Genomic DNA, 14244 nt, shown 5'->3' with positions numbered 1-14244 from the left:
ACCTGCAGTGTATAACAACCAGGTCTGGAAGAACTAGAGCTTCTGTTGTCTGTCTTCACTCTGAAACGCAACGACAACTCACCCGAGCACTGTCTGGGTATACCCCTGTAAATATCCCAAACTCAGAAAATGAGAAAAAATAAGAAAATATAGGCACAGGGCAGAGTCTCTGTAGAAAAATACACTGCCACATACTTCAATTAGTGATGACTGAGAGGGATTATTTCTGTCTGAGTCTATAAAAGTTATAAGGAAAATCCTGCATAGTATATGTCATATTTAAAATTCATTGTCAGAACTTGATTTTAGGTTTATGGCAAAAAGACATGAATGTCACAATACAATTTGTAAGGTGACTAATTAATTATTTTCCTATAGTTGTGAGGTGATTGACAGCAGATTGATGGTGATTATTCAAGCTGTTGTCTAGATCCTGTGTGCACATGTCCTGCATGCTGAGCCTCTTGATGAAAGAACACAGGATGCAAATCAAAACGGATCAAAGCACATCAAAAATCCCACTGTGCTGAAAAATTATAAGTGCTTTTATCCTCTGACTCTGACCGACTTGTCAAGGACCAAATATGACGAGCAGACTTTTGAAGACATAAAGATGAGACAGAACAGGTGGGTGGACAGTCAGACAGGGAGACACACTGATGCCTTGACTGACTCATTTCACTCATATAACAGGCAGGCAGATGTGACAAACTCAACCTGCAGTGACCTCAACGACTGTTATCTGAGTCACCGAACAACAAACTCCTCCACATACATTTGCAACTTCTCTCTCCCACTCAGAACTTCTTACCAGACACACACACACACACACACACACACACACACACACACACACAAACACACACTATAACTACCATTGCAGTACAGTCCTCTGAGCAACTGGCCAGGATGTTGTCGTCATGAGGGCACCAGTCGATATCGAGGACAGGTCCGGAGTGGCCGATCACCAGCGGGTAGTTCTTATCCACACGACCTGACTGCAACACAAAGCGGCAGGGTAACGCAGAACTGAGTTAGGACTGTATACGAACATTAACCTACCATTAACATTCATCCATTTCTCATATCAAAGTGGAAAAAACGGTAGTAGGCATTGATCTGTTGATTTGCAGGCCATGTGGCTTAAAACCAGACTTTAACTTAGAGGTTATTTAGACATTTAAAGTTACATCTAACAGCATTTCTATGACTTTATTTCACTGTGAAAAAGTTGACTGTAAAGGCTCTTACACAACTTCAATTTCTGGTAGACAGGTGCAGAGGAGAAAACATCCAATAGCAAGGGAGGAGAGCGCCCCTGCACAATGTGCTGTTACTTGCAATAAACTTAACTAGAGTTACAATCTTAAGTCCTTAGACCTTTTAAGGACTGGAACATATCTCCAATTAAGTTTCTTGCAAGTACTAGAACAGTAAAAAGAAAGAAAAAAAAACGACCCCAAATTTTCTGTGAATCGACTGATTTATCAACATATTGTTGCAGCTGTAGTTGTATGAACTGTTTGGGGATTTAATTTATAACAAACAACATATTTTGCCTTCTTGTGTTTTTCTTGCAAAAATCTTAATTTTTAAAGTAACTAAATCCGTCACATAAATGTAGTTAAGTAAAAAGTACAATATTTCCCTCTGAAATGTACGGATGCAAGTATGAAAATAAAATAGTCAAGAAAGTAAAAGTACCTCAAATTCAGTCTTATGAACAGTACTTGAATAAATATACTTAATTACATTCCACCACTGTAAAAAAACAAATATAGCAAATTTTGATCAACCCATGTCAATTTAAGGTTTGGTAGAACAACTTCCAATTAGGCCACACCCATTATACATTAAGCCACACCCGCATTCAGTTTAAACGCAGCCCACTCTGAGGACCGATACAGATACGGATAATGGCGGTGTACTCGCTCATCACACATCTACATCTGCAGATGGAGTTTGTTTGATCAGCATTGAACTAACTGCAGATGTCTGAATTTCCCTTTTTCTTTCTTTTTTTTTGTTTTTTTAGAATGAAGAAATCACGACTTCTTGTTCAGATGGACCTTTTGTTGAGAGTCCTTTCTCAACTACTACTTCCAAAAAATGGACATTTGAACATCTACATTGCCACAACTACTGGGCAAACTCCATCTGTCGATAAAGATCATTTGATACGATGGAGAAATTTACCTTGTGGTGAAATCACTGTAGTCGTTAAAATTCACAAAAAAATGCTGTTGGGCTTCTACTGACGCCCCACCTTCTGCCCTCAGCAGACTATAGATGGCAGGTCTGTTATTCTACAATATGTACCATGTGAGCGCAGTTTAACTTTTGACACTGAGATCTGGGTCCCTCTTTAAGAGAGGCTACATGATTACATAATCATGCAAAGCCCACATTAGTAGGTATTGCACTGTAGTAGTGCCCTCTTTTGTAAAGGTGCCCTGTAGCAACCAAACAACCAACCATGCAACCAAAGCTTTTGAAAAACCTTGCAGAATCATGGTGGACTTCCAGGAAACAGACAAACATCATTAATGTGATGCATAATAAATTCATGATGGCATGTCCAAGTTATTCCACGTTTCCCTGTTCCAATCGTGTGAACATATGTATTAGCTTTTGAGATATCAGTCCCTCTGCACACATACAACACACCCCACATTAGGTGTATTTATAGCTGAGCGTCGAGGCGTTGAAAGGGGAGTTTTTCTTGTGGCCCGTTGGGGACCTGGAGAGGGGGGGGCATGGAGGACGGAGAACACGTTGGTGTGTATTAATAGCATGTCTGTTCACCGTGACTCCAGTATATAATCACATCCACTTCTCTGTGTTTCCAGAAAGCTCTTTGTAGCTAATTATCACTGCTGACATGCTGTTGAATCTATGCAGTGATGACCTTGTTACATCCATTAAATATCTAAATTATTTTGCTCAAAGAGTGAAAAATTGTTCATTCTGCTCTTCATAATCCAATTATGACACTACCATCATTCTCATGTGGGCCGAAGTTGCTTAAAACACAAATTCTTTGCAGGCTCCAAATACTAATACTATTAATATTTCTGTAATTTCAGCTAGCGTCTCAGTTCTCATAAAGCTGGGCTGTGATTGGCAGTTGGTGTTAGCAGCCCAGCTCAACCTTCTGAGCAGAGTCATTGACAGCAGGGTGTCTAAATTGCTGCAGACTTGGTTGATTATTGCAGCATCAGTTATTATTTGAAGATTACACCATGAGCTGCAGCTAACTGAATGGTCTGTAAAAGCGCCCACGCAAACTCTTGTTTGTTTTTTTAAAAAGTAATGACTGACGAAGCTATTGCAGTATTAAATAAACTACAGCAGCTAAAGATGGATTTTAAAACTGTGTTGTAATTAAATTAAACCAAAACTCAGTTATTTAAGCCTTTAAAAATCTGATATACAGAACAAGTAATTAATATTAAAAAGATACGATGACTGAAGTAGCATATCAACATGATAATGGATTGAAAAATTAGCTCCCTCTACGTCAAAATATTGACACAAGATTAATTTTGTCTTTCTGATGTGCCTGGTCTATTTTAAGGCAATGTTGTTACCATCACGAGGCTCTATGCCACTCTGAAGCATCACATCAGTAAATGCCTGATCTGTTGCTTTTCCTGTCACTGTATTTTTGATTTAGCAATTATGGTATCCTTCCCAAAGCTTCCCCAACACAACAGCCAGAAGCAAATATTATATTCTCTGCTATAAAAGAAAAACATACAAAAATCGGGCAAAAATAACCTGTTACAGTAAAATAACCACTGCACTCCTGATACTATGACTTGGCACTGAACAGCTTTGGAAAGCGCTTTCTTTTTTGTCTTCCCGTAGCCCTCAGATTCACTTTTACATTGTAGGAGGATCAGACATCCTTTTCTGTCACTTTTAAATACATAGGGTTAGGGCTGGATAATATACTGATATATCAATATCAATATATCGCAGTATGAGACTATAGACATTATTTGAGTTTTGGATATCATAACATCACGAATACTGTCTTTTCCTGATTTTTAAGGCTACATTACAGTAAAGTGATGTAATTTTCTGAACTCACCAGACTGTTTTAGCATGTCTGTTATTACTGATGATTATTTAACAAATATCTGATTGTGTAAATATTTTGTGAAAGCACCAACAGTTGGTCTTACAATGTTTGCAACATTGATAGAGATATTTGTTTAAAAATATTTTCACATTTGATTTTCTCCATGTCGCCAAGCCCTGTTTATTTGATCTCAGTACAGAGCTGCATGCCAAAAGCTTTGGGGGTCCTGTCCTTGTGCCTCCTCAGTGAGCCTGTTGATTATGTCATACAACATCAGCTCTGTCACTATCACGGAGCCTCCAAGCTTAGACAAGGAATCTGATGCCAGATCTGGCCAATATTGAGAATGAGTTTAGGTGATCTTGGTTTAGAAAATACATTTTATTGTAAAAATGCCATGGATATATCATCTGATGTGTCTGTAAGATCAATTTACCCTTCTTACTGTTGCTTATTTATTAGGTGGATGTCATATATATTTTTCTTTGTACCACATTTTGGACCTTTAACAGAAAAATACTCAGACTTACGACAGTTACAGGCTGACCTTTTAGTTAAAAAAAACTAAGCAAACTATCTTCATTTTTTCAGGTAAAGTTCTCCTTCTCTTACTCTTTCTCCTCATTTCTCCCGACCCCTGCAAAACAAAAACAACCCCTGCTGATAGCGTCAGAGATGGCAGCTTGTAGCCTAAATGTATAAAATGAGACGATTATTTGTCTCATTCAGTAGTGCTTGGTGAGCTTCATCTGCTGGCACATGTCAGCAGTGAACCAGTCTACAGACATGCCTCTGTGAGGCTGAATCTTATACACATTCATTCTGAAGCAAAATAAGACCATATGTTGTTTTTGTTTTTTTTTAACTCTAATAACCAACATTCTTGTCTATCGAGCACATGAAGTAATCCAAACAAAAACTTTATGCAGTATGGGCAAAAGTAAGGGTATATTTACATATAATGAGCAAATGCACTCAAATCAAAGCATGAACAAACCTGAAAATGTGCAGATTTCACATGAACACTGAACTCATAGACACTCTGTTGTGTTTCCAGCTTCTGCAGCCCAGAAATGTTGCCCCTTTGACCTTACTGACCTTAGACAGGGGCAGGACCAGGAAGGCTCCTCCTCCGCTGGATTCAACGATGACCGCCAAGAACTTTGGGTTGACGGCACAGAAGGAGCTGTCCCACGTCACCTTGGACACCCTGATGTCATCGTAACCTTGTTCGGCCTTGACTGTCTGGCCAAAGACGTGGCGAAACTTGCTCTGCCGCACGATGCTGCGACTCATGGCTGAGGAAAGTAGAGTCAGGAGTTGAAGTTTCAACATATTATACATAATAATGTGCAAGTGTTACATATCTGTAGTTTGCAGAAATCTATAATGCATCATTAACAATGAAACCAAATAAAAATGGAACTAAAATTGCTAGAAGAGAATCACATAAGAAGTTAAATATTACTATATTCCCATGTTAGGCCAAGGATGCCATAATACTAATTTTCTGAGTGTTACATGGCTCATTTCTCAACTTGAAACAAGACTTTCAGAGCATTTGATCAGAACTCAATCAAACAAATGCAATCAGAGACTAAACAACTGATTAAGGATCACAAAATAGCTTGATATTACTATATTGCAGACTGCAATCTGTACTTTTCATGCTTCATATCTTCCTTCTACATCATTTAGTCTGTCGCATCTTTGTCATTGAGGCAGGCTGTTCACGAAGTTTTTTTTGCTGAGCAGTAAATCTCTCTTAATGTGTTGTTGAAGTGGCTTTCTGCTGGTTTTGCTGTCAAGGGCGAAGATTAAACTGCAACTCTTGAACTTTCAATGCTTTTATTTTGAAAGCTGACAGAGCAGCTCACTCACCTTTGGTATTTTATTGAGATTTAAAGTCACATAAAATAGATACAAGATTTTATGTGATGCAAGAAGGACTGACTATCTTTTGCTTTCTACTTCATTCACAATTATATTCATTTTACAAACAGTGATACAGTGACTGACACAGGTATAACTATCCGCAATATCCACAAATACATTTTAAAGGCTCTAAAAATCCTTTTTTCTCAATTAGCTTCATACTATGAGTTTCCGGGATCGTAAACTTTCAAACTATTTTCTGTCAAATCTTGGGATATTTCTGTCAAGAAATTTCTGTATTTGTTTTTTTAGTGTTATTGCTCTTATCACTGGTTTATAGTGGGCGAGACTAAATTAGACAAATGTGATTATAGGTACTTTTGTGAACCAATAAGCCCAGCTGTACCAGATGTCAATGACTCCATAAAGACATTGGACTCTTACTTCAGACAGACATTACATTTTGTTTGGAATAAAAATCATGTTGGGTTTTGTTCTCCAAACTAAATGTTGTTACTCTATATCAAGATGAAGTTGGCATGGATGTTTGGTTACTTCACAACTCAAAATCCCAAATATATCAACATCATTGGCTGGCATTAGACGTCCTGTCATTGAATTTTGGTCACCAGACATCAAAACCTGCATTCAAGCAAATATCAACATCTAACAACATTAGTGGCCAGCTGGGAGAATTTAGCAACATTTCAATCAGAATCTGGGGAGAGTTGGAGGATTTTTTTACTGTTATTGTCAATAAAATCTGATAAAATCACAACACAGCCCTGATTATGACAATTTGAGTGTAAAACTCTTAATAAATCATACTTAAAAGTGTTTGTCTTTCATGTTGCTTATTCAGTCTTGAATATTTGAGCAAATATATCTCAATGAAGCAAAGTTTTCAGGAGTTTAAGTACTGTAACTGTCTGCTTTCCTTTGAATAATGGACTCTGTAGTGTGTTTGTAGACGGCTGCTGTCCCAGGCACCCAACCAGGACTGTAATCCCCCAAACACAGGAGATATTCTATACCAGTGCCTGCCATCAGTGCAGATATTAATAGTTGATTGTCCCACGAAAACACTATGTGACAGCCAAACATCAAAGACCAACACTAAGACACAGGGAGCAGATAAAAGGCAGAGACAAAATCAGAGAACCAAATATATGACAGACACAATGCCAACACGCAGCACAGCAGTTACATTTAATCACATCCATGTGATACAATCCTGAGGAGAATATGGAGTTTAAAACTAACCTAGCATACACCCCCAGACTGCACTGGCTTACATAAACTAAAAACCCAAATCTAGAAATAGTCCTGCCTCAGTCCCTGCAGACGGCTGATAAATGCAGCAGAGTCCTTCCTCTCGTTTTGAGGATGATCATAAACTCAAACTGTCTGGCTCTTTACAATCAAAATAAAACCACGAGGAGCAACAACTAAGTTCTTTATCAGTGCACATTTGTCTGCTTGTCACTGCTGCGACAAAGTTAACAGAAAATCATCCAAATCCTGCAGTCATCAGTGATGATATCTGATTTTTTTCCTAAAGAATATACAACATTTATCCTCCGACTGAACCTACAGACTGAGATACATGACTCCACCAGACTGATGAGAGGACAGAAGCTCTCGTTTCTTTCCTGGAAGCTCTCCGTTATCAAGAGATTTACATTCCAGCTACCACTTCAGTTGAGCCAGCTGTGGGGCATCTCAGGGCGAGCAAAATATTACACAGACCTGGTTTCTTTGTCAGACTTGAGAATTCTTGTAGCAATAGTATAACTTTTTCCCCCCACATAGCTGTCAAGATAAGACACTCCACAAAACCAATCAAAACTACTCTTGTCTTCATAATCTATCTTAATTAATGTTCAAGCTTTTGAGAAAATTGCAGTTTATTTACTGTACATGCCTTTCCATCTGCAGTGAAAATTAAAACCTGCTTCAACAGGGTGTCTACAGGTATCAAACAAGAAAATTCACCAAAATTCAAGACACCTTAAAGTTGGTCCTGAGAGATTTTTAAGTGTGACAGGGCCTTTTACATTTTAAAGGTTAAAGTTGCAAACATTTTTGAAATAGCAGTAAACCCATTCTCAATCATCTTCAAGGGTGTCTACATGTATGAGTATGTGTCAACAAGTAATATACACGTGGTCCTGTGCAAAGATTGGATTTATGTAGGAATATCGTAATTTGAGTGAGTTTAAACTACATTTTGCCAGCAAGTAAGAGCAAGTATAAAGTAAAAGGATCAATGGTAGCTTTTAAGATGTGTAACATCAGAAATGTGGACTTTCAGTGGAAGAGCTCGACTCATTTTAACTAAAGGGAATTAAAATATGGATAAATGAAATCAAATGTTTGTGGCAATTAAGAGCTAAGAAATTCAAATTTAAGACTATTTATTCCATTTTAAGGCCTAATATTGAAAGATATTGCTAGACTTTAAGGACCTGTGGAAAAGGGGCTTTAAAAAGTCAGAAATCAAACATGTAACATGGTATAAATAAGATATATCAGAATTCATAAGCCTTGATTACAATCTCAAGAAAGCTTCCACTCTATCAAAGTTGTTTTGTTTTTTTTACCACTTGTTTATTTGCTGAAACTAGGTGGCTGCCCAATTGAAATGGGGTGAAAGCACGACTTTAATCATTCAACAATCCAAAAACTTGTCTGCTTTTGGGAAACCTGTGGCAGAAATGCGTGATGGAATTTATAGTAAATTATTACGAGGAAAACCTCCGACATGCCCCTTTAATTCTGCCTCAGGTTAATGAGATAGCCCTCCCCTGTCGCGCACGGCACGGCTCTGGAGAGTCTGCACACAGCGAAAGAATGACACTGCCACTTTCCTAATATAGACATGACAAACTGCACTGTCCCACCCGGGCCGGCCGCTCCTCCCACCCGCCAGCCTGATCCTAAATAGTCCCAGAATGAAGGCACTCTGTGGCGCTTTGTCGTTAATGAACTGAGTCGTAAATTTAAAATCAGTCTATACAAACATGCATAAACAGGGGGACATACTGTCAGGGGCGCAGGAGGTGTGAGGGAGGGAAGGGGGAGTTTAGTAATGTACAACGTGCTCCTTAAAGTAGCCCACAGCTGCCATGCACAGCTCAAGATCAGCTCACAGGGAGAGGAAAGTGCACAGTCACAATGTACCCACTCTGTCTTTTTTTGGATTTCCAAAAGGTGGGGACGCGCTCTGTCCTCCCCAGCAGTGCAGTAAAGAGGCTGACGCACCTCTCACCCCACTGCAGCACCGACACTGACACACATATTAGGAAAGACGGACCACAGTACAGCTCACCTCAGGTTTTGAGGAGACCCCTCTTCCCTGGACAACTCTCACGGTTTGTGTTGTGTAGTGTCCTCCTCCTCCTCCACCTTCTGCTGCCTTTATTCCTTTGAATGATATTCCCTGCGATCCGGTTTCCTTGAGTTGCTGAGGAGACGCACTGGACAACTGCGTGACGCTCCTCGGCAGGGAAAGAGAGAGGGGAGAGTACCGGGGCAGAGCAGGGAGAGCGCAGGGTGTGGGTGGGTGCGTGGGTGGGTGGGTGCCATCTATTTTGGAACAGGCTCTGTCAGGACGGGGAAACGTGACGCGCGCCGGGTACAGGGGGCCAGCGCGTCCCCGGGGGTCAGACTCACAACTGGTGGCCTCTATAGAGGAACTGTGATTTCAAGAACAGTTGAAGTTTAACTCTTTAAAACTTGAGCGAATTAGTTTGATTTCTTTCAAAAACATGGGGAAAAGGCGACAAGCAACTTAACACATGGCCCTAAAAGTAACCAAAAAAGTAAAAAAGTTACTTGAAAATAATCACAAAAAAGACCCCCAAAAGTTGTTTTTTTTTTTAAAGTATGATTTTTATGTAACATGATCATAAAATAGATAATTATAATGCCAATACATATAGTTTTTTAAGTCATTTCCCCGAGTTTTTGATCATTTTCTAATAATTTTCCCCCCTTTTTAAAAACACATTTTCAGGTAATTTTCTTTCCCACCTTTTACTTATTTCTTTCCAATTTGTGGGACATCTCTTACCAAGATGGCGTTGCCTTTTTTTCCTATGTTTTTGCAAGAAATCAAACCAATTTGCTAAAGTTTGTAAAACGGTTAAATAGCTTGTGTGAGGCATCGGATTAAGCACAAGAAAAGTGATGTTGAACCAGGTTTAAAAGGGTTAAAACAGGTAACACAGATGACTGAGTCCTACAACCATGGGTTTTGTATGTCCACAAGGTGATTATCAGAGCTTTAAAAAAACATTTCAATGGTAAAGCTGATCATGGAGCGCCTGTAGAAGCTTGCCGATTTGCAGAGAGCAGGATTAAGATAAAACTATACATGAGTTAGTGCGAAGCCAGGTAATTTGGGAGACTTTTTGGTAGATTACCAAAAACACTACCTAAAACTCTGCATACTACCGTCAGTGTTACTTTTATAACTTGTTATGGTTCTCTGCTGTATTTCTATGGCGGTATTTTATTAAGTAACAGAAGTTAGAAACTCTGGACCATCGAACACATCTAGGACCCCTACCTCACTCAATGATATGTTCAGGTAAAATGGGACAGTCATGTTTGTTTGTTTTTTTTAAATGGTTAAATCCATTCATCAGTTCAGTCATTAATTCATGAAATCATAATGTAAGTTAAAGCAATTCATTAAAAAAGACCATCCAACTTTTCTGCCCTGCTTTGTCTGTTGTTTTGACGCGTGTTTAATGTAATTCAATTTATTTTAATTTATTAGCACATAATATTTGATAAAAACAAGTGGATAATTACAAACACAAAAATAATTGTACAGGAGAGGGTAGGAAACCCACGGAGGCTTATAGTAAAAACCTCCTCTCTAGAATTTACAATCTAATCTTACTTGGTGCCGTTTTGTTTACAATGGACATCCATATGTGCCTATTCTTGAGTACTGTGGCTGACATAGACTCACTGCATCAACATTTAATACTTCTTAAGTGATAAAAATACTAAAAATGTCCGTAATATTAAAGGGTGGCACACAATGGCATGAGTCGTGATTTTAGGCACCTGATGGCCTAACAACATGCTAGTTTCACTTAAGAAAAATGTCCAATTTTATCTAAATTTTTGGTCCAATCTTACCTGAATGCATTAAGAACTCATGCAAAACCCGTTCCAATAAAAAGTAAAGAGTGTTGTGAAAATATTTAGATTATAAGGAAAACAGTTCATAAAAAGCAACACTCTACAATCATTTTTGTTGTTATACCATTATTGTTTGAGCTGCGGCACTCTTATGACCAACATGAGAAAACTAACATGCCGCATGGCTTTCCTGGCAAGTTTTTGGACCAGTCAGTTTTCAACTCTTTGCCCTGCCCATACTGGTCAACTCAAACAACAAAAATGATTGTTTCTGTGATGAGTACCTTAAAGATGGGGGCAGGATTGTAAAAGTACATATAAAATCATAATGTCACAAAGATGGAGGTTTTATTTGTATTGTTAATTTCTATTTCATGTACTGTGCCAAATAAATGATATATAAAGTAAATTTAAAAAATGTGTGTAATTAATTGTAAATAAATAAAGAAAAAGTACCCTATATATTCACCACGTTTTAGCTCTAGTACGATCCAAGTGGGATTTTGGTATTTTTAGCAGTTTTCTCGTGGCTGACAGTGTATTTCCTGCATCAAACACTTAAAAAGTAACAATGTGTTCCTTCAACTTCACTATCGCAAATGTAAAAAGAAAATGACTTTAAATAAAAGGAATTGTCTTAAACATGTTCATGATTGACAAATTTATTAAAAATCTTATACAAACAGCAATATAAAAAGTGTCTGCACGTAGCCACTGTGTCATCACACTATAGATTCTGTGGATCTTTGCAGTTGTTGCAGTAGGCTTTGAAATGGGATACTGCAAAGCAGGGTTTAGTAGGTAGTGCATTATTACAGTAGTATTTAATATTAACACATTAAACATACCTGAACGCATGAAGACTGAACAGGGATCATGTTATGTGCACTTGTTGCTGTCGATCAAGGAATCAATCTTTACTGCAAAAAGAGAAGAAAAAAAGTCAGAGGAATAACTTTGCAACATGGTAACTGTACTATCTGGGTTTTAAACTACAGGACATCTGTGCTATATATGGAGGGGGGTACTAATGACTTTAGTTGCTGCTTCTGATCTACCAGCAGTGTGACATCAGTAAGTTTGACTGACACGAACACAGAATACCAAAATAACATAGCCCACTGTAGGTTACAAGACCTGCCATACTGAGTGATAACAAGTTTTTAAATTGAAATAACCTTGAGGTTTTTCTTACAGTGTTTTGCTTTTTGTAGCTCATATGGTTGTAGGTACATATTTGGGAAGAAAAGCAGATTTTCTTTATATTAAATGTACCACGGACTGACATGTTTTACTTAACACAGATTTGGGTACAATATAACATTTTACCTATAGGTTTCACCTGTAATTTACCACAACCAACCGTGTTAAGGTAAACAACATATTACTTTTTCTACTAAAATTACAGACATTAACAGTGTTGACAATGCACTTTGTGGATAAACTCTGGAAACAATAGATTTTCTCGTTATAATTTTTTAAATAATGTTTCGTAGCTCTGACCGAGCCTTTAACATCATAACACTAAAAAAACTGTACAGTACACAGTACCGATTTTTTAATGAATAGAGGAAAGACTCACATCATAGAATAAAAAGCAGTCGCGATGCTGTGGCCTATGAGGTGTTGTGAAAGCAAAATTAACAAATGAAGAAATAAGGAACTGTTGCTCCTCTGACACTGCTACATGTATGCGGAATAGATCGGTTACATCGATATAAATGTAAGGATTTTCTTCTCTTAAATATTTTTAACTCAGTATTCTATCATCAACAACAACAATATCAACATCTTTGAGCCGGAGCCCCATAATAAGCAAAGTAATTTTTAGCTAAGCTCCGCCGCTTTGTGACGGTCCGGAGACCTGTCAGAGCTAGCATGAAGCTCACACTGAACTTAACTACACAGAAAGATTATTTAATTCTTTTTGGAAAAACGAAAATGCGATAGAGGCAGACACGGTCGTCCACGATATGCATTAAAAGGACATTTCCAGGTCGACAAACTCATTTATCAGCAGAAAAAAGGTTAAAAAAGATACAGATACAAACTAAGGTCTAGTTAGCGACCTCGGCCGGTGGACAGGCGGGGAGCTAAACACCGTAAACCTGCATACACTGCAATGACACAACGCTGACTGAATATCGATTGAATATACGTTTCCCTGTTTTCCTTCACTGACAGGCTATGTGTTTATTCACTATTATAATCATTTAAAAGTAAAAGCAGCGTGTGTATACTTTCAGTTGGCGAACTTAAATAGGTGTACGCTAGCTAGCTAACATTAGCTAGCTTACCCGACAGTTTTCAGGATCTGATTTGGTTTAGGAGCGGGAAATAAACGTTTATCTCCATTCAACCTCTCCAGGTAACAAGTCGCATTATTACAAGAGCCGGTCGCACGATATTTAGCTAGGAAACCACAAAACCAGCCTGAAAATGAAGAAACTCTGGCACCTTAAGGAGAGCGTCTGCTGTGTCGTGCTCCGCTACCGAGTGTGGCTGTGAACGTGCCGAAACTGAAGCTGGTCGACGCCGCGCTGTGATTGGCCAGTCTGCGTTGGAGGGGCGGGACTTAGCGAAGGGTCAAGTGAACATGTGACCTGGGAAAACTTTTTTTTTGCGGGGTCATGAACATTTTATGAATTAACCCTCTGAAACCTGGAGTATCATTACTTTCGTTGTGCTGCTTTCAGACGAATTTCACAAATATTTAAACCTTTGAAGCCTGAACAAATTGGTGCAACTTATTTGGCAATGAGCAACCTAAATCAATTTTGAAAAAATATTTTTAAAAAGCTAGGGGAACAAGGGAATAAAAGATAAAAAACTAGGGAAAAAAGAAAAAAAAAATAGGGAAAATCTAAATTTATAATTATAATTCAATATTTAAAATTGTGTTATAGATTTTTCTTTGCACTTTTCCAGGTCATGTCCTTTTTTAACCAATTGTTTTTGATAATTTTCTTGTACTTTTTTACTAATTTCTTGCATTTTCTTTCCTTCATTTCCTCGTTCATAGCTCATTATCTTCTCCACGTTCAAAAAAGAAATTAAGCCAATTTGTTCACATTTCAAAGGGTTAAACAATCTAAAAATATAATTGTTAAATATCAAGAATT

General features: G+C 38.1%; 1 protein-coding gene across 2 annotated transcripts in view; it reads right to left on the bottom strand.

Moving 5' to 3' along the window:
- Positions 1-12029, bottom strand: part of coro6 (coronin 6) — a 20623-nt gene extending 8594 nt beyond the window's left edge. Inside the window, exons 1-4 of one of the 2 annotated variants that reach the window (XM_088088356.1) lie at positions 11971-12029; positions 9294-9660; positions 5186-5385; positions 876-998 (exon numbers count right to left, since the gene is read on the bottom strand). In XM_088088356.1, the coding sequence (XP_087944482.1) occupies positions 876-998; positions 5186-5383 (321 nt within the window). In that variant the 5' untranslated portion in view covers positions 5384-5385; positions 9294-9660; positions 11971-12029. Of the gene's footprint in view, positions 1-875; positions 999-5185; positions 5386-9293; positions 9661-11970 lie in introns of those variants that run through there. The other variant, XM_042498992.2, reaches the window with a different exon arrangement.
- Positions 12030-14244: the final 2215 nt, after the last annotated feature.

Source organism: Plectropomus leopardus, chromosome 15 (genome assembly GCF_026936395.1).
Source record: "Plectropomus leopardus strain MGB_pleo_1.0 chromosome 15, ASM2693639v1, whole genome shotgun sequence".
Taxonomy (NCBI): domain Eukaryota; kingdom Metazoa; phylum Chordata; class Actinopteri; order Perciformes; family Serranidae; genus Plectropomus; species Plectropomus leopardus.
This window is presented reverse-complemented; position numbering and strand designations above follow the sequence as displayed.